General features: G+C 45.3%; 1 protein-coding gene across 1 annotated transcript in view; it reads left to right on the plus strand.

Annotated features, from left to right (window-relative positions):
- lrp1bb (low density lipoprotein receptor-related protein 1Bb) overlaps positions 1-20,077 on the plus strand; it is a 249,953-nt gene that overhangs the window by 206,994 nt on the left and 22,882 nt on the right. The window contains exons 59-79 of the mRNA XM_013913504.1: positions 1,172-1,353; positions 1,631-1,830; positions 2,038-2,226; positions 2,333-2,481; positions 2,672-2,765; positions 2,947-3,063; positions 3,498-3,617; positions 4,399-4,518; positions 7,199-7,315; positions 10,617-10,723; positions 13,890-14,022; positions 14,271-14,377; positions 15,167-15,299; positions 15,619-15,741; positions 15,934-16,056; positions 17,161-17,304; positions 17,551-17,685; positions 18,153-18,272; positions 18,378-18,619; positions 18,776-18,999; positions 19,434-19,540. Coding sequence (XP_013768958.1) covers positions 1,172-1,353; positions 1,631-1,830; positions 2,038-2,226; positions 2,333-2,481; positions 2,672-2,765; positions 2,947-3,063; positions 3,498-3,617; positions 4,399-4,518; positions 7,199-7,315; positions 10,617-10,723; positions 13,890-14,022; positions 14,271-14,377; positions 15,167-15,299; positions 15,619-15,741; positions 15,934-16,056; positions 17,161-17,304; positions 17,551-17,685; positions 18,153-18,272; positions 18,378-18,619; positions 18,776-18,999; positions 19,434-19,540 — 2,986 coding nt within the window. The remainder of the gene's footprint in view (positions 1-1,171; positions 1,354-1,630; positions 1,831-2,037; positions 2,227-2,332; positions 2,482-2,671; positions 2,766-2,946; positions 3,064-3,497; positions 3,618-4,398; positions 4,519-7,198; positions 7,316-10,616; positions 10,724-13,889; positions 14,023-14,270; positions 14,378-15,166; positions 15,300-15,618; positions 15,742-15,933; positions 16,057-17,160; positions 17,305-17,550; positions 17,686-18,152; positions 18,273-18,377; positions 18,620-18,775; positions 19,000-19,433; positions 19,541-20,077) is intronic.

Consider the following 20,077-nt stretch of genomic DNA (forward strand, 5'->3'; position numbering starts at 1 on the left):
CTGCTGCATGCTGCTGCTGCATGCTGCTGCTGCATGCTGCTGCTGCATGCTGCTGCTGCTGTATGCTGCATGCTGCTGCATGCTACTGCTGCTGCTGCTGCTGCTGCACTTACACATGCATGCATTTGATGGCAAATAGAAAAGTGCAGCTGTGACATTAATTGTTGGTTTGCATAGAGTTGAAGGATCATTTCTCTGCATTCACCTCCTATAGCATAAGTAGAGCAAGTCATCACTGCTGAACTGCTTTTAACAGTGTTGCGCCCTGTTACACACTGCAGTACTGACTCAATAAAACATCTGTAGATATGCCGCAGTTTAACATCAGGCATGATTTTCCTCACACAGCTCACACACCGTGAAGATTTATATCAACTACTGTGGCTTTCTTAAGAAGCACTAGTTTCACACAGTCTATGGGAGGTGATGTGGTGCAGAGCAGGTGATACCAGGACCCCCAGCCCCATTAAATATGCAACCGTTAGGTACACCGAGTACACCGAGTACACCGAGTACACCGAGTACACCGAGTACACCGAGTACACTGTTCTCTGAACAAACACAAAGCCGGGCTGTGAACTCATCAAGGCCATAATAAAGGAAGCACGTTTTAAAGCCATCATACTTGCTGGATGTCCTAATTTTGCAGATTCTATCACCTTCTGAAATGAATGCAGTGATGTATGTGCAGGTCATTTAAAAGCCCATCAGTGTTCTGTAGCTGCAGATATGCACTTTCTGTTTTGTTCATTAAACTCAGATTCTGCTGCCCGTTAATGATGCTGCATTTCTCAGTCAAACACTCAAACAAATCTGTCCTACTAACCACAATAGCACTAATTTTACTTCTGGATGTGTACAGTTGTTAAATACAATAGAACAGTTTAATGTGTCCTGAAGAAGAGGAGGATGAAGCCTTTCTGAGGGCAAATATCTCCCTATTGTGGAAGGGCGTGTGAGGGATTTAGGAAATGGCTTCTTAGTGGCACGATTCTTCTTTCTATTTCTATTAAATCTGACAGCACCGACCTATCAATAGTGCGCGCCAGTTCAGCTGAAATCCAATATATTTCTTGACATTCATCCATGAAAGAAAATGTTAATGACTTCTAAGATATGCGCCGGACAAACCTATGCACCGAAATTAATTTTTCTCAATCTCTGCTCCCAGATAGTCCACAGAACAGCGGTTCCCAGTGCCTTAGCCGTGGACTGGATCGGAAAAAATCTGTACTGGTGCGACGCAGAAAAGAAAACGATGGAAGTGTCCAAAGCCAACGGGCTCTACCCTACGGTGCTGATCAGCTCGGGCCTCAAGAACCCGACAGATCTCGCTCTGGACCCCCAGACGGGGTAAGCATGTGGTGGCTGCACTTTAATGCGTCCCTGCTTAGAAGGATCGTCGCAGCTTCACAGAGATCAGCTCTCACGTTTTCAGTTAGGCTCTTTCATGATCTCACATTAAGTTGAAATTGGTTGAATAAGTTGAATTATTGATTATTCTTTACCTGAATCTTTGTAAAACCCTTTTATGGCCGTCATTCATCACCGTGTGCGCTACGCTACCACGCCAATAGAAGCTGCTGCCTCATGACAGCAGCTCTTTGAACCGTGCTCTCCTTCTGACCAGGTACATCTTCTGGGTAGACTGCTGCGATCCTCCTCACATCGGGCGCATCGGCATGGACGGCCGAGGGCAGACGGTTATCATTGACACAGAGATCTACAGCCCCACAGCTCTCACCATCGATTACACCAACAAGAGGCTCTACTGGGCCGACGACAACCACATCCTGTTTGCCACCATGGATGGCGCCCAGAGACGCAAAGGTGAGACGAAGGTGTCGCTCGGTTAAAGAACAGCTGCTTATCTTCTCAATGAAAGTTAAATGAGGAGATTGTTTTCACTGGTATGTGATCATTATTCACACTGTGTAACATGAGTGCAGCTGTTACAGGATTAGCGGCACCGCGGTTGCTATGCAGAGTAGGACAGAGTGTAATTGAGGTCCGCTGTGGTTGTTCGTCCCGTTCCAGTGTCCTACGATCACATCCAGGGAGTAATGGCGCTGACTTTGTTTGAGGACTTTGTCTACTGGACTGACGGGAAGTCCAAATCTCTGCGACGTGCTCACAAGACAACCGGCGCTCAAGGGATCGAGCTCCTCAACTCCTGGCAAGCCATCAAATCCATCAAGGTCTACCACTCCCTGCGCCAGCCCGAAGGTATGAAGTCCATCTGGCGCTCGTGTTCGTTCTGTCCTCCGGTGCCGAGCGGCGTCCGTGTGGTCTCCGGTTTGAACTCGCTCACGTGCTTCTGTCTTCTGTGTAGTTCCCAAGCACCAGTGTCAGATTGCGAATGGAGGATGCAGCCACCTGTGTCTCCTGTCCCCCGGCGGGGAACACAAATGTGCCTGTCCCACGAATTTTTATTTGGCGGCCGACAACAAAACCTGCCTCTCCAACTGCACGTCCAGTCAGGTGAGCGTTACTCTTCCCCCCTCCTCCTTCTGTCCTGATCAGGATTTTCCCCTGAAGACAAATTGCTTGAGCGTCGTAAGCTTCCCTCTTCAAACGTGCACCGCGGGGCCGAGGAAACGTCTGCGCATTGATTGCTTTGAAGCGCCGACTGTTCGCGCTGACTTTAAACTCTGTGTTTTGCTTTTGAAAGTTCCGCTGCGGCACAGACGAGTGCATCCCTTTCTGGTGGAAGTGCGACACCGTGGACGACTGTGGGGACGGCTCCGACGAGCCCGCCGACTGCCGTGAGTGCCGTGCTGTTCAAGGTTGCTTTAGAGCCGCACTAAACCAGAGGAAGCCAGCCTCATTATTTTAGTGAGCTTTGAGCAATAGCAACATTGATTTGGGCGTAAGGACACTCGGGTCACAGAGCCTGCTACAGTGAAGCTGCTACTGTGTATAGACTGAACCGTGTTTCCTCAACAGCTGAATTCAAATGTCAGCCTGGGCGTTTTCAGTGCGGCACCGGCCTTTGTGCTCTTCCACCCTTCATCTGTGACGGCGAGAACGACTGCGGCGACAACACGGACGAAGCCAACTGTGGTGAGGATGGAAACGGCGCTCCCGTGTCGCTCGTTACCTGGCAGCATTGTTTCCTTTGTGTGTTTGGCTGCTACTTATTAGCACTGAAATAATGACTTAATCAGGCGATTAGTTTAGTCGGTCACCAGAAAATGAGCTAAACGTGTTGTGATAAATCACTCGTTATTCGTTAGCAGCACTTCCAGGCCTCTGCTGCGTTCAGCCTCACAGTTGTTTTTCTTACTTTTGTAAATGTTTGTGTTTTTCATTGTTGACAAACTGTCACCATCAGCTCGTGTCGTTTTATAGACGTAATCATTAATAAAATCACTTTTACGGCAGCACTTCAAAGTCTTCATAATTAAAGCTGTTTTGATAAACTGACCTGTTGTCTGCTGAGTTACTGCCACTCAGTCTGAAACTGACTTCTTGCTTCTTTCTTTGCTCTAATTCAGAGACGTACATCTGCCTGTCGGGCCAGTTCAAGTGCACGGGCAAGCAGAAGTGCATCCCTCTTAACCTGCGCTGCAACGGCCAGGACGACTGCGGCGACGGAGAGGACGAGACAGACTGCCGTGAGCGTCGTTACGTTTAGACTCATTGTCTTGAATGGCTTAATCAGGATGTTAGACTGGGGGAAGCTTACACGCATCCCTCACTTGACCAGCGTCCTAACGCTGCAGAAACAAGCTGAAAAACAAGACGCTTTAAGGATTTTGGCGTCTCTGGTTTAGAGGTATAATCTAACTGATTAAAAAAATCACTTTTTCCAGTGCAGTTAGTGCGTTTCTGTGCTTGGACAGAATATTTGAAGCCGTTAACTTTACACAGTCTTCATTAAGTATTCCACAGACAACCCTTGTTATGACCTGTTTCTGTGGAAAGAGATTAGATATTGAATCACGCAGAGGATAAGAAGAGATTTTCTCTGCAGTGATGTAACTCATCAGAATATCATACCCTATTCAACTCTTTCAGATTGCCACATTTGTCTTGCATGTGATTGCAGGAGGGGGTGGAGGGGGGAGAAATGCACGAAAGTCAGGAGGAGAAAGAGAGACTTAATGAAAGTGAAGCTAATTACTTTCAGGCCTTAGACTTCCAGCGTGATTGGATGTGGTTTTGAATACTCTTTTGTGAGGAACGTGACACCGCCGATATTAAAATGCCGTTTGAAACAATGTCAGGCTCTGTAACAAGAGGCGGCTGCTACCTCGCTAGATTCAAAATGTGTGTGAAGGAGATGTTATTGAAGCACTACATTTTTTTCCTTTTCTGCAGCTTCTTCTACAAATATAATGTCATAAGATGTCTGGATTACTTTCTCCTTTTCACACGACTTCATTCCCTCCGTAGCTGAAAGCACCTGCTCCCCAGACCAGTTCCAGTGCAAAGCCTCCATGCACTGCATTTCCAAACTGTGGGTTTGTGACGAGGACCCTGACTGTGCAGATGGGTCGGACGAGGCGGACTGCGGTGAGTTAACCGCAGTTTTTCACTCGGCCTCGCTCGCTCTCACTCGCTGCTTCTAGTTGTTTTTTAACTCGGGCCGAGCGAGAAAGACGCCGCCCCCGTTGTTAGTAAGAGCTGAGCTTCACGACCTCGGCGTGCCGACGTTACGCGTGAATATCAGCTCACAATTACAAAATCAAAGTGGGTGTGTTGTCAGTGGCGCGCTGGAAGCCCAGGGCAGGGCCGGGGCAGGTAAAAGCAGCGCTGTGAAATCTGCATGACGTGCCTTTGAAAAGAGGAAATAAATGAAAAACCAGAAACGGTGCTTCTGAAATTATCGAAGATTAAACATTTGCTTCCTCGTGACAGATGATGAAAGCTGACAGCTGCTCTTTTAGCCGCGTTTTGTCTGCACTCCAATGCATCTTTCTTATTCATCTCATCGCTTTTGTCTCTGAATCTTAATCAATCACGACTCGTCTCCCTTTTGAGGGAAATGATAATCAGTTCTCATCAAGCTTCTAATTTAATTTGCAGATCTGAAAGGACGGCGTTGTGTTCCGCTTTAAACCGCGAGCGAATAATAGACGTCAATAAAACGACAAAATAAAATCTTTGCTGTCCTATAAACTTGAAATTGAGCTACTGTCAATCTGTCAAATGCCGTCCTGGGAACAGTTCCCTGTAAACGCTGTGATATTTTCCAGACCTCACGGTGACCTCATGAAACAGCCGTTGCTGCTGTCTGCAGAGCGTTACAGGGGATTTACGGTGACCTGCGTTCACGCTGCTGGAGTTTTGTGCTCATTCAGGATGGCTTTGTGCTGACAATAGTGCGTCACTACTTGGAGCAATGCCTAAAATGCAAATTCTCCATCTAACTTGTTCACCTATCAGCCAGTATTCACTTTGGTTTCACTGTAAAAATATGTGAGAGGAGGAATTGTCTGTGATGATCTATAAATTCCTGCACAGCTGCTTTGTGATGCATGAAAAGCTTCTCATTCACTGCTGCAGCAGCGTCCATCGGGCCATCTGATTGTAGCAGGGCCTCGGTGTCGTTACGCACAACCGTCTGTGTTTACCTTTATTAAATTATGTGCAAATGACAGCAGCCTGCTACAAAGCTCAGCAGCACACACAGCAGAGATGCTTCGCTCGTGGCTGCATACATATACAGGTTAAATAAAACTGCACCATCTGCCTCTGGCTGCAGCTCTGAAACGCTGCGCGTTGCATCATTTCCTGCGTTAGTCGTCATCAGGTGCCGTCGCCCTGCGATGACACAGGTGATCGTCCTGGATGAGAGTGAGCAGCGCTCTGCTTATCCTCCTCTTCGTCGCGACGCCTCAAACGTCTCCGCAGCAGATTGTAATTACACTTTGTTTCATTTCCAGCTTCCCTGCTTTTCACGTCAGCTTGAGGCACCTGAAGTAACGCCCAATTAATGTTTTGCCACTTTGTATACGTCACTGATGGCTTTAGCCTCTCAGCCTCCTCGGTGGCATCTGAGCACTTTTCACCACTTCGGAGCGCGGTGGGCATCATCCTACTCAGCAGCTAATGTAATTTCACTTTGAATTACTGAGACTTTTTAAGGAAGTTTTGCTTGTTAACTTGGTAATGAGCTCCGACTTAACAAGGAAATATTGCTTCTTTTCCTGGTGTCACATCTTTTATATGCTGTAAGTGACTGAGCCGCTTCCTAATGAATGTCTGCCTCGTGCCCTCTGCTGCTGCACTCAGCTTTCCCTCCTGGTTCTCTCCTCCTGCTGTCGTGTTGGAAAGAGATCCAGGCAGAATGTGCCACCCTCCTCTTTTGACACATCTCTTCCCTAACTGATAACAGCGTTACCTTGGCCATTATCCCTGATGGTGTCTGCACAGAAATGACTTTTTAAAAAGGAGCTCTCGGTTTGACTTTGGAAAGCCGTTCTGAGGAAGCATCAGTGGAGGAAATGTCAGCGCATCTGTTCCTCTTTTAAAAATAAATGCAGCTATTTTGAGTAATTTTTGCTCTGGCCATTAAGGTTTAACGGCGAGACGTCTGCTTTCATTTCAGGCTCAAACTCTCGGCCCTCCATCGTTTCTGAACTGCGAGCTGCCGTTCATATCGACGAACGCACACAGTCGTCCCAAAAACCAACAAAAAAGTAAATGAAAGAAGAGTCGACACTCGGTTAAACTCTCAAAGGCTGTTTATTGCATGTGTGGGAGGCATTTTAAGCCTACACCTCTGAACTGCTTCCCTATCTTTGAATATTTCAGCGACTGCCTGCTGAGACGTTTGGTGACGACAACCCGTGGATCCGTTTCCTGCTCTGGTGAAACGAGTGTTTGTATCTGTCGAAGCTTCTGACAGATACAAACATATCAGAGTTAGTCGTGGCTCGCGTTACGTCTCAGAGGAAGTGAAACACGGCGAGTTCGGTTTCCGACTAAAGCCGCGTCGTTCGGCAGCTGTCGCCGGTGTTTTCTCACAGAACGTTCGGTTTTGCCAACTTCCTGTCACACGTTTGTTGGGATCGGTGGCACAGTCGGGGACGCTCGCCTCTTGAGTGTACACCGTGTTTTGAACTCGGCGTCGGGAAACCCTGAGGAAGCCGTGATTGCAGGTTGAAAATGTGATAGCGAGCGCAGTATTAATATTCATGCTCTTTGAAGCCATTTTCATCTTAGTGTTTGTTTGCTCCTGATGGAAAAGATGAAAAGACCTGCGGACCTCATGAATTCCGCTGCGAGAATAACAACTGCATCCCCGACCACTGGAGGTGCGACAGCCAGAACGACTGTGGAGACAACTCGGACGAGGAGAACTGCAGTGAGTACCTGACTACAGTTCTTCTACAGTTTCACAGCTAAGATCGTGAACATTTACAGAATAGTAACTTAATGTTAAAGCTGTAGCTCTGACTCCTTGTTGAACGCAGCAGAAATAACTGAGAAGCTAAGTGAGCCTGAACGCTAACAGCTGAGCTTTCAGGTGTGCCAGAGATCAAAATGAAAGCGTGCAATGCAAAGATGTCCCCTCCTTTGAATGAAAGCATGACTGTGTGGTTACTCAGTCTGCTCCGTGTTGGTATAAATCATGGCTTTGATGTCAACTACTTTTTTTGGATGTCAGAAGAAGAATTATGGCGATGCTGGAAAAGCCTACAGAAGCATTTCTAAAGACCCGAGTGTTCATCAATCCATATTAGCTCCAACTGTCTCCTCATGGCAGAGTTTCAGGAGCACTCTCGCTAGTAGCAGGCTGCCTGCAAAGATCATACCGACAGCACAACATGCACGCTGGAAACTTGTGAGAAAGACATCAAGAGAAACATCAGAATACCTGCAGACAGTTCTACAGGTATTAAATCTTTATCCCGTTATGAGGAAACAATAAAGGAAACGACAGAGCCATGAAGGAACCTCAGGCACATCTAAAGTTCCCAAAAGGACGGAGCTGGAGAGGCAGTGTTCTTCAGGCAGGTCACACAGGAAGCTGCGATTAAAGTTTAAAACAAAGAAAACGCCGCACAAATAATCAAATCTGACCTGTGGAGCAGGTTTGTGGGCAGCTTTGCTTCCTGATGACCTGGAAATGTTACGATCATCGAGAAGCTTGAAGGAGTTTTGTAATCCACGAGAGGAGCGACTCGAATGAGCAGGACGCTGAGCGGACGGACCCCGCACATCTCTCAGAGGTCATCCATCACCAGCAGCGGTTTTAGAGCTTTGTTTTAAATTGCAAAATGGAAATGTGTTGAGGACGTTGTTGAGGACGTTGTTGAGGACGTTGTTGAGGACGTTGTTGAGGACGTTGTGCTCTCACAGTCAGCTGTGCAGGTTCATCGATCTCCTTCTGCACTCAGAGAAATGCTTCTGTCTGTAATCTAAGACTACATTTCTCTGAGGGTGAGAGCACGCTTTTTATTTTTTATTATCAAGGTGAACTTAATGACACGAGAGCTGGTCACCCATCCAGCTGCCACAGGGGCTTGACCTTAACCCGAGATGTCGTGGAACGACCTGTCCTCATCCTTCGCTGTGTGGATCGTAGATTTAGAGGATCCAGACGCAGGAGGCAGAGAACTCAGCGCTCACAAAAGTCCCAGAAGCACAAAGTCCAAAAACACAATAAACATTATAATCCAGAAAGAGTAAACTCTCACAGCCTGGGATCAAATCCAAAGAAAGGCACAGAGACTTGCACAAACACCAAGCAGCACATGCAGAGAATGCAACCAAGCACAAAGAAAAGGCAGGGCTATATATCCTGAGGGTAACTGGGGCAGTGACACCTGTAGAGAGCTATTTGGGACCAGTACACCAGTACCAGCTGTCTGTACTGGAGCCTCATGTGAGGTCAGAGGTAGGGCGGCTCGATTATGGCAAAAATGATCATCACGATTATTTTCACTGAAATTGAGATCTCGATTATTTGACGATATTTATTTAACAATAACAATGTGTTGAATAATGACTTTAAAGATTGTCAAAAAATAATATAAAATAGTGCAAATACTGATAACAGTGCAAATGTTTGCAATATAAGAAACAAATGAAATGTAAACATCTGTTTAGTGAGCTTTGCAGTGTTGCTCTGTGGTGCAGCTACACTGTAGCAAAGTTTACACACTGTGTCTACTTGATCCACGTCTGACTGAACCCATAATGTTTCCACACCACTCAAGTTTTTTCCCTCTTTTCAACCAACAGCAGTCACTCTCCTCTCCAAATAACTTCTGCTGAGCTTTCCGAGCTTCCCTCGGGTCCTCTTAATCAGCGGTCCCCAACCCCCGGGCCTCGGACCGGTACCGGTCCGTGAGTCGTTTGGTACCGGGCCGCGAGAGTTGAGGCTCAGGTGTGAAATGTCTGGTTTTCAGGTTTTTATCGGTTTTCAGCGTTATTTTGTTATTTTGTTGTCGTTTTTATCGTTTACTCGGTTTTCGTGGTCTTTTCACGTGTGTTATGAATAAATCTTCTTTTTTTCGGTACCGGTACTAGTTTTATCTTGTTGTATTTATCCGCCACACCTTAAAGGCCGGTCCATGAAAATATTGTCGGGCATAAATCGTCCGTGGCACAAAAAAGGTTGGAGACCGCTGCTCTTAATTGTTGTGACGCGTGTTCGAAATGCAGAGAGGTGCGCTCGATTTGCCACACGGAGCAGCGCGAGAGTAAAGCACGAGGGAGGGGCTAATAATCGGCTCAGTCCTTTTTAATGATCGTTGAAAGCCCAGATCGTAATCGAGATTACAATTCGATTAATTGAGCAGCCCTAGTCAGAGGTCGTTTGAATCCCAGAGGGTCAGAAGAAATGCAGTTCTCTGAGGACAGCTGACTGCTGCTCCCGGCGACTCAGCCACACCTCTCTCCAACACACACATGCAAACCATCCAGGCCCGTCTGAGGAAAGCTCTGTGCTGTTTCTCTGTGAACTTGTTTGGATATTCATCATCACTTTTGGGAGAAAACTTTTTATTTCCGTTTGAAATGATGCCGGAAACCCAGCTTGTTAAATCTCCTGGTGTGAGGGGAAGGCTTTTGTCTGCACATTAGACGTGCGCCTTTGCTGAGTGTGCATAATGTGTGCGATTTATTAGATGCTTATTCTCCAAACCTATTAATGTCACTTAAAATGCAAATAAAAGCCAGTCAAGTGTTGGACGGTGCAGAGTTAAACAGGTGGACTCGGAGACAATAGAGAGGCTGCAAATCAGATTTTGCTGCAATGCCTGCTGGGAGTCTGGGTTACAGCACAGCTCGTAACACACACCAGAGTTAGCTAAGAGTCCACGATAACGGGGGGAGGCCCAGGCGGAGGATGTGATGCAGCTGTTTAGCTGCGTCCTAATATCGTCCTCGGGGACAGACTTGCACTAAACGGCAAATACAAGCTTGTTGGCTTCAGAGAGCTGCTCCGCTTGTTGTCAGCGTAGAAGTGAATGCATTTACATCTTGATCAGCCAGTTCATCCACTTCTAATACAAAATGGCTCTAATTAGATAAAACGGCGGTTTTGCCGAGGCATTAGCGTGTGATCCTAAACACGCAGCGTTTGGCTGATGACAGTTTGCTGAGAGTGACGCTGGGAAAGAATCACATGGTTGATTTTGTGTCTTCTTCCTACTCAGAGCCCGTCACCTGTAACCACAAGGACTTTGCCTGTGCCAACGGAGACTGCATCTCCTCCCGATTCCGCTGCGACGGAGACTACGACTGCTTGGATAATTCAGATGAGGTTCATATTAACCTTATGCTATGAAACATTCATGTATTTAGTTTGTTTTTCTTTTTGTTGTTCATAAAATGAGGAAACAACAGACATTGGTTTTATTCTGCGCGACCAACAACCTAATACAGGAAGTCAGGATCAGCTGTTAAAAAAGTGCTAACCCTGATGCTGTGGGTGTTGCCCAGCAGGCAGTGCAACGCTGATACACCTGGTTATATTCTGATCAGTATTAAGCATAATTAACTGTCAGCACAGTCACATATTAATTATGAATTTAACCATTCAAACCTATATATATACAAACCTAAACCATGGGCTGTTGACACATTCCTGTGGCCACCCACACACATCAAGGTCAAACTTGGTCCGCATCTACACACACAAACGCATCTACATTTAACACACTAATCACAACTATACTTTGATTGTATCTCAGCAAAGATGGAAAAGCTCACTTTTAGCACAGAAGGCTGGATGTTCAGATCCAAATGCAGATGAAACAAAGCGTGCAAACAGACTTAATATTAACTGAAAGCAGCAGGTAAACAATAACCTAAAATAAGCTAAATATAAAAACTCTAGAACAAGAACAGGAACCTAGAAACCTGAAGACCTGACATGTGTCTGTAAACCCGGGAACAAAGCAGGCGATCGAGCGAGGAACGAGTGTAAACACACACAGGAGGTGATGAAGGGAAACAGCTGATTAGAACAAACATAATGACGCCACAGGGGAGTGAAACTAAACACCACGAACATGGGACACCAGACCTCTTCAAAATAAAACAGGAAACGTAATGAGATACAGACATGACAACATAAGACACGCAGACATGAAACACGTCTAAGAAACAATGACCCGTAACAGCAACCTCGGCATAATAGAAATTAAACATAAACCATAAACATCAAAATATGTAAAAACTCAAAACGCTGAGTCAGATGAAGCCGGTCGTTGGGAGACGTGAACCCATCCCTGTCCCGCCGCTCTCGACATTAGAAACGGACTAATGTGTCAATAATGAATAATCACGTGTTTGGCTGTTTTAGGCTAAACTGCATCGGTCAGTTACATATTTATAAAGTTACTAGAAGTTTATATCATTTGTTTTAATGGACTTTTAAGGTGCGAGCGTATGAGGACTGATCCTCTGTTCACTTTTATTTCCAGCTGTAGTTTTGTTTGCCGCCTGGTTTACTGCTGTGACTCTAAACGGATGCCACCAGTGAAACCTTTATTATTACGCAGCAATAACATCTGGTAGTCATTAATTATTAACCACATATATGGAGTACGTGCGCCTTCAGAGCGTGCTAGTCAGCCATGCATCAAACGTAGTTTTAGCACAAAAACCACTGAAATCAATAAACACACGTTTACTGTATTATTTACCTTAATAGTGTAATTACACCAGGCATTATTAATTATCAGTTCATTGTTTGTAAATATAGTAAAATATGAACACACTGAATTTGAATTAATTATCAGTTCATGTATAACAGTTATTATAAATTGAGCTGCTAACAAGGCATGAGTGGTCCCTACGCATCATATCAGTGCTAATGCTGTCAAATGATGCGGGTCAATAATAACATAAAAATTACAGGTCACATAAATGTGCTATTGTAGACACAGAGGCTTAACGCGTCCAAATCACAGTGTACATGAGCCAAATTATAGCATATGGATAGTGTCATTTAGTCTGGAAAATGTCTGTCACTATCTGAGCGTGCAGCACAAGCACGCATTAAATATCCAAATTGGAAAAGAGAACTGGAATTAGATGGCTATATTGGCGCCTGCAAAGAAAATAATCCCATTGTGGGCATAATTCACCGCGCTGATCCAAATCTCCTCGTCATGGTCGCTATATTCCAAAACAATGCTGGACAGGAAGCATCGCCACGATGAATTGTTGCACCTTCAAGTACATTAGTGCGTGAAAAGCCTCGTATTCGTTTCCTTTTGTAAATCCTAATCCTCCCCGTGCCTTTCAGCAGCACAGAGACGGCCTGTTTTGTCCATAAAGATGCTTCAAAGCCTCAAATTTCTGTCAGAATTTTACACTCTTGTAATGTGTGAAGAACTTAAATGTGGCTTTATCTGGCATTTCATGGCGTAAAGAGATTTTTGTGGGATTCATATAAAAATGCTCCATCAGTGATAACGATGCATAATTCAAGGACAAAGCCTTGTTATTACCATTCATTATTCGTGTTAATTTATTGCTCTGTTCAACATTTGCACAGCAATTTTTACATATAATCCTCCTCCATGCAAACCAGTGCAACCCTAATTAACCCTTTATTATGTGGCTCCCCGGCGCCAGCTTTGTGGGTCAGTGCAGTCAAATAGTTTGAGGAGAGAAAGTTTCCCTTCAATCAGCAGTTATTATTAAAGTCAGTCATTCACAGGAGCCACCTGTGTTTACGTAGAAGAGCAATGCTGGCTGCATTCATGCTGGATTCAATGCATCGTGAAGTTTAGCTGCTTTTAAGAAAAGAGCATGCATCTATTTTCAGTCCCATCGGGATAAAACTCTGAGGCTTGATTTCTGTTTTTATTTATTTCTCATTCGGAGAGGCTGCCGGCTGCTTTGGAATCAATGTAAATCATTTTTAAACGCTATTTGAAATACTTTCTAAAAACCTCGTCACCTGTTGGTCCCTTTCAAGCCTCACTGAGCACCAGACTTTGCTCTGGAAATAGTATTTAACAGCGGCTACATCGTTAGCTTGTAATGGACTGCATTTATACAGCTTTGTATTCGTATCGATCACTTAAAGTGCTCTGCACTATAAACCACATGCACATTTAAACAGCTCTTCTCTGAAACCACACGTGTAGTCCTCACTCTGTGCTCACAGACACAGATGGAAGACGCGCTTCGCCTCCTGAGCCACAGCGTGCACGTGGCGGCGGGGGCGCTGCGCGGTTCCAGCAGTGTAGGTCGGCTTGTGTTAGAACAACGGTTGCGTTCATGTGAACGTTTGTCAGCCCTTCGCTGCGTTCCTTCATTGTGACCGATTGTGTCAAACTCCTCTGCGTGAGCTGTTTTACTATGTATGATGTCGTCTTCTGTTTCCGCCCAGCAGGGGGGCGGAGCAGGAAACAGTCCGGCTGCTGGACGCTGGACGTGTCCTTGATGTTTTTCGCTGTGTTTAATTGCAGAAAGGCTGTGAGGCACACTGCTCAGACGACCAGTTTCGCTGTCACAACAACCTGTGCATCTCGATGAAGTGGCTGTGTGACGGGCAGGAAGACTGCAAGATGGGTGAAGATGAAAAAAGCTGCCAGGAAACAGGTGAAGAAAGCTCCCACCACACTCTGAACCACAGAGCCGTCCTCCTTTGTGCAACCTTTGTTGTCCACAACATTGTTTGTATTGCAAGTGTGAAGAATTCAATTTATAGTTATTATTCTTTTGTAGGTCAAAGAAACATTTTCTTTTTGTCCACTGTGAATAGCTCAGAGTGTACTCTGTGAGGTCACTGCTGTCTCCAACCAACCACAGTCTCACACATCCCCCTGTAACACTCTTCTCTTCTGCAGTTGTGCCGTCCTGCTCGGTCAACGAGTACGTGTGCACCAGCGGCGGCTGCGTGTCGGCCAGCCTGCGCTGCGACGGACACGACAACTGCCTGGACGGCTCGGATGAGGTCAGAGAATCCCCCTTAAACTGTAGTAACATAGTGTTGCAGTACTAAGTAATCAGAAAGCTGCTTTTCATGCATGAACCGAGGACCAATCGGTGCTTTTTCTAGACTTGATGGTTTGTGTTTGCGTGAGATGAGCTCAACTCATCTCAGGACAAAGCAGGACGATGGTTTAGCCGAAGTGTTGCTCACAAACATTTGAAAAATGTGCAGTTTCAGCTTTACTGAAGCTTTTTACTGCCATCAAATTAAAAAAGAAAACACATGTTGTACTGTTGCAACAACATAATTTTCAAATCATTGGACTCTGTTTTTAAATTTGAATTGTACAGTCTCCCAGTTTGTGGCCGTGAAGATGAAAATACGAGCAGAGAAAAGGAGTGAATGGTGTCTTCATGAGTTTTGCAGCAGAGAGAGACTAAAACTGTATTTTTATGTTTAACTCTTTTACTTCTTTGTTCTGGAGTGAAATGATTGAAGCCTTTAATATGTCCGTCTGTGTTACTGTGCAGTCTGCAGCCAGATGGCATAAACGCTCTCATGACCTTTTCCCATCTCATCCTTGAGGGTCTGTTGCGCTCATTGAGGAGCACGTACTAAGAGATGTGATTCTATGCAGAGTTGTGCATATGTTGGGTCGAGGTCCTCGAGATAAAAAGGCTCCTGAACTAAAAACATTTAGCATCTTTTGTGCTCGCGTGGCTGCGGTGACATAAACCTTCATGGTTCTGCAGTGCTGCTCCCTTTGTGGCGTCTTTGTGTTGATGAGAACGCCTGCGTCTTTGCTAACAGATCGGCTGTGTGAAGGAGTGCAGAGAAGACGAGTTCCTGTGTCTGAATCGGGCCCACTGCATCCCTCGGCGCTGGCGCTGCGACGACGTGCTGGACTGCATGGACCACAGCGATGAAGAAAACTGCGGCCAGGGTAGGTGTCAGCGTGATGTCTGAAGGTAAAAAAGTCTCATTTGTATAACTGAACAGAGAATTGATTTGAGCGGCTGCACAGCATTTAATGATAAAAGGGCCGAAACAGCAGAGAGGAAGACGACTCTGAGACGGGAGGAGAAGCAGGTTCTGCTGGTGTTGGTGGGAATGATCCACATTGTCAGGATCATCATGTAGAAGCATCTGTTACTAGAATCCTGTAATGGGCCATTGGTGACTCCTGTTCTCCTTTGAATGCACTGTTTTTACCGTTGGCGTGTTCGCGGCGCTAAAAGTCTCGTTGCACTCTTCGATTGCAGCAGCCTTCTTCTGCCGAGCTGATGAATTCATTTGCAACAACACCTTATGCAAACTCCACACGTGGGTGTGCGACGGCAAGGATGATTGCGGAGACAACTCTGACGAGGACGCGGACATGTGTGGTGGGTTGAGATTGTCACTCACAAGAATTTCCTTTGAAGCAGACGATGCATATTTTATAGACCTCTGCTTTTCGATCTCCCGAGAGGGAACGTTTCGTTGTCTTTTCATAAAAGATTTGATGCTCTTATTAATTTATTTATAGTTCCACTGAAGGACACCTCCATTAGCCGTTTGTGTCTTTTGTCCTCCAGCGAAGCTTCCCTGCCCCCCCACGAGGCCGTTCCGCTGTCGAAACGATCACGTGTGTCTGCGCACGGACCAGGTCTGCAACAAAGTGGACGACTGCGGCGACAACTCGGACGAAGAAGAGTGTGGTGAGCGCAAACCGCACCAGCACGGGTCTAACGATGCCTCGAGCGGCATTAGTGTGAAAGTTCAACGACTCTTTATTCATCAAATTAAGTGCAGAAGGTTAAAAGCGCCCCTGATGCAGCCGTCCTTGTTTCGTTCTGTGAGGATGATAATTGGAGTTGGGAGAAAAAGAAGCACCAACAATGAAGCAGCGTCTGCTTAGTTGTTGAATGACAGAGATTTCTTTTTCTCTCTTATGCTGTTTAACTAAAATAACCGAACGTTGAACATTCTGCAGAGCAGGAGGCTTGTTGGTCCTACACCGTGTGAGGCTGTGTGCTCGTGCACTGCAGACCTGCAAACACAGGTTTTGAACTTTAGCTCGAGTACCAGGAGTCTAAATGTGCTGCACAGGAATCTGAAAGGCAGAAAGAGGACTGTGACTGCATGTTAAACAGGAGCCACGTTTGGTGCACTTAACACAGTTTACAATTTGTTCCTGCAGATTTTTGTGGTGAAAGTGAAAATGCTTTTCAAACACACGAGCGCTCCCAGCCTGTTTCCTCCACACAGCTTTGTGTGAATAATCCCAGACAGGAAGGAGAGGACGCATCTCTGCTCTCCTCCATCGCTCTCTCATCTCCCTCTCTGCTTCCATCACTGATCCATCTCCTCCATCACTTCATTACCTCTAAGAATTCTGTGCTTCCGCTTCTATCCTTCTGTTCAATCTGAGCTTAATCCTAATAATCTCTTCATCCGCGGCTTCATCGCTGTGTGATATTCTTTATCTCTGTCTGTTACTGGAGGAGGATGGCAAACTTTTGCTTATGTTCTCTGAGGACGAAACCGTTAATTTAAACAAAAGCAAAACGCGTGAAACACCTCAACAGTTTTTAGTTAGAATAATTAACAGATACAGTCAAAAAGCTCTTTCTCTGATTTATTTCAAACACTCGCAAAACGACCTGCCGGCAGATAAAGAGACTCCGGGACGTCGCTTCAAAGTAGTAAACACTAAACGGACTTCATGATGATTTCAAAGTGTTCAGCTAATTCAAGCGCAGATAACTGGACAGGCTGTTTCTCATGAGCTGATGTCGGCTCTCGGTCTGTGTGCACTGAAGCAGAGGTCGTGGCTGGAAGACCTCGGCCCTGTGGGAAGACCGAGTTTTCCTGCAGTAACCGCCGCTGCGTCCCGATCCAGCTGCAGTGCGACCTGTTCAGCGACTGCGGGGATGGCGGCTCAGATGAGCAAGACTGCAAGGCATGTAAGTACGGCACAAGCTGACTTCAGCGGACACGTCAAAGGAGCCGTCGGTGAGATGAAAAGTACCAAATGTTAGCGCGGCGTTATCAGAAAGCGAAGCTATCCTCGCTTTGTTTTGTTATTTATGCTAATACATGTGCGCCCGCGCCTGCAGTGTGCTTTGTACAAGGTGGAGATGCTCCTTTGGCTTTTGCACATGAAAGGAGGAGCCCAGCAGGGCTGATGTGTAATCTGCCTTTATTTGTAGTTTCCAGCGGAGATGTATGTGGAAAGAAAACCAATCCGTGTGGAGAGGACGCCGTCTGCAACCAGACAAATGCTAATTCTATATGTCAGTGCAAACCTGGCTTCAAGAGGAATCAGAAGACGGGCCAGTGTGAAGGTAACCGTGTGTCATGTAGTTTCTATGGTCTGGCTTTTAACACACACTGACGGCCTTAGCCGTTGTTGTTTTTATTGACTTATTTGTTTTTCTATATTTTACTGCATCATTGTTGTGCATTTTATTTAATTTAGTGGCGTTTTACATGAAACTGACTGAAATGTGCTATAAAAATAAACTTCAGAGCATTTTACATATTTACTTATTACGTATCTGTTCCTTCAGTTAGTTTAGAGGAAGCTGGCTGGTGCCTGTTGTTCATTTTGAGCGAGTTTAGTCCTGATAAAACCTGCCAGGTGTCAACAGGTGAGTTTGTGAGTCAAACCTCAGTAAAACTGGGGAAATAAACGGTCTTAATGGAAACGATTGCTGTGACTTTATAACGTGTTTGTAAATGTCGTACATGCACACAGTTATGTGGAAAACTACATTTGCAGCATCATAAACGAGGCTGTACTTCTTTGCAGAGATAAATGAGTGTCTGCAGTTTGACGCTTGTCCTCATTACTGCGCGAACACTAAAGGGTCCTATAAATGCTCATGTGACCGGAATTTTAAGGAGATCAACGGCAACTGTGTAGCAAGAGGTATGCTAAGAAAACTCAGTGTATCCACTGTGGTGACCTCTCTGTGGACGTGAGTCGTTTTAATGAATGCTTTTACCTTTTAACACGTGAACGACTCACCGGCAGGACCAGAGGAACGAGTGTTCTACGTGTCCAACGACACCGAGATCCGCAGCTTCCTGTATCCCTTTAACCAGAGCCTCGGATACAGGCTGCCCACGCACATTGAGGACAACGCCCGAATCATTGGGATGGATGTTCTGTTTCACCACCAAAAGTTTATCTGGGCGACCCAGTTCAACCCTGGTGGGATTTTTTACAAAGACAATTTGGAAAGAAGTCAGAGCAAAACAAATGTCAGAAATATTGTGAGTATTTTTTAGTGTATTTTAATTTTGTGCTTATTAGGAAGAAAAAGTGTTTAAAAATAATCCGTGTTTTAGTTTCACATACTGCACCGCCACGTCTCACTTTGAATCAGCATGTGCACGAGCGCCTGACGGTGTGACTCTTATCGGTTGCAGTGCTCAGACTTCCGGCGACCCCGAGATATTTCTGCTGACTGGATTACAGGAAACATTTATTGGACCGATCACTCCCGGATGCACTGGTTTAGTTATTACACAGCCCACTGGACTAAATTACGATATTCCATAAATGTGGGCCAACTTAAAGGACCGAACTGCACCCGCCTGATTACTGATATATCTGGAGAGCCGTACGCCATCGCCGTCAACCCCACCAGGGGGTAAGTACACATCACACAATATTCAACTTCACAGATGTTTCTGCCAGAGCACCATTATTTAATCCTGTAACGAGCCGCTGTTTTCGAAAACGTAATCAATTTCACATTACATAATCCTCAGTAGCATGTTATTAATTACTCAGCTGCTCCGCTCGGCAGAGTAATCGGTTACATTTCCTCTTACATCACTTAAACTCGCCAGACCTGCTCCAACAAAGGTGTTACAACAACGACAAAGCTGTGACACGTCGCTCTGCTAACGAGTCTTTGGTTTTCCTCATCGTCTCAGCTCCTGACGCTGTGTTAAAAAATAACCTGTTTACTTTTTAATATTATTATAACTGTAAAACATGACGTCAACACAGAAACGTGCTGGTTGCAGTAGCTGTGATACTGAGCATGTATCTGTAAAATAAATGCATATTTGTTCGCAGAATGATGTACTGGAGCGTGATCGGTGATCATTCTCAGATCGAGGAATCAGCCATGGATGGCTCACTGCGCAGAGTGATGCTGGACAAAAACCTGAGGAGACCCACTGGTGGGTGGCTCGTTTATTCCTTTTGTTGAACCACATTTTTTAAAAAGTTCATCATTAATTTTGAAGGCATATGAAATGTTGTGAATTTTATGAATGGACTGTGTGTGTTCTGATATCTCTGGCCAATACCTGTCCATCAATAATTATTCAACAACTATTTAATTTCCAGTTACTGAAATGATTGAACGATCATAAAAATAAGGATAAAAAGTAACACAGCACGGTGTCGTTGGGCTGATATCTGCACCTTCTTTATTTGTGCAGTAAACACACATTTGATGCACAACGTGCAAATTCCACATAGCAGAGCTTCAATATAAACTCGTGTTTGTTATTGAGGCAGCTAATAAATACCTGATTAACTATTCTGCCAACATGTGTAACACTTACACACACGATGTGTTTCGCCTGCAGCGTCACGTGATGTTTGCAGTTATATATGAAATAAAGTTCTGCATGCAGACTGTCTGTTATTCTAAAGAATCAAATGGTAGTTTATATATATATATATATATATACATATATATATATATATAA

Source organism: Pundamilia nyererei, unplaced genomic scaffold, assembly GCF_000239375.1.
Source record: "Pundamilia nyererei isolate P.nyererei 1_Seehausen unplaced genomic scaffold, PunNye1.0 scaffold00135, whole genome shotgun sequence".
In the NCBI taxonomy this organism is placed as follows: Eukaryota; Metazoa; Chordata; class Actinopteri; order Cichliformes; family Cichlidae; genus Pundamilia; species Pundamilia nyererei.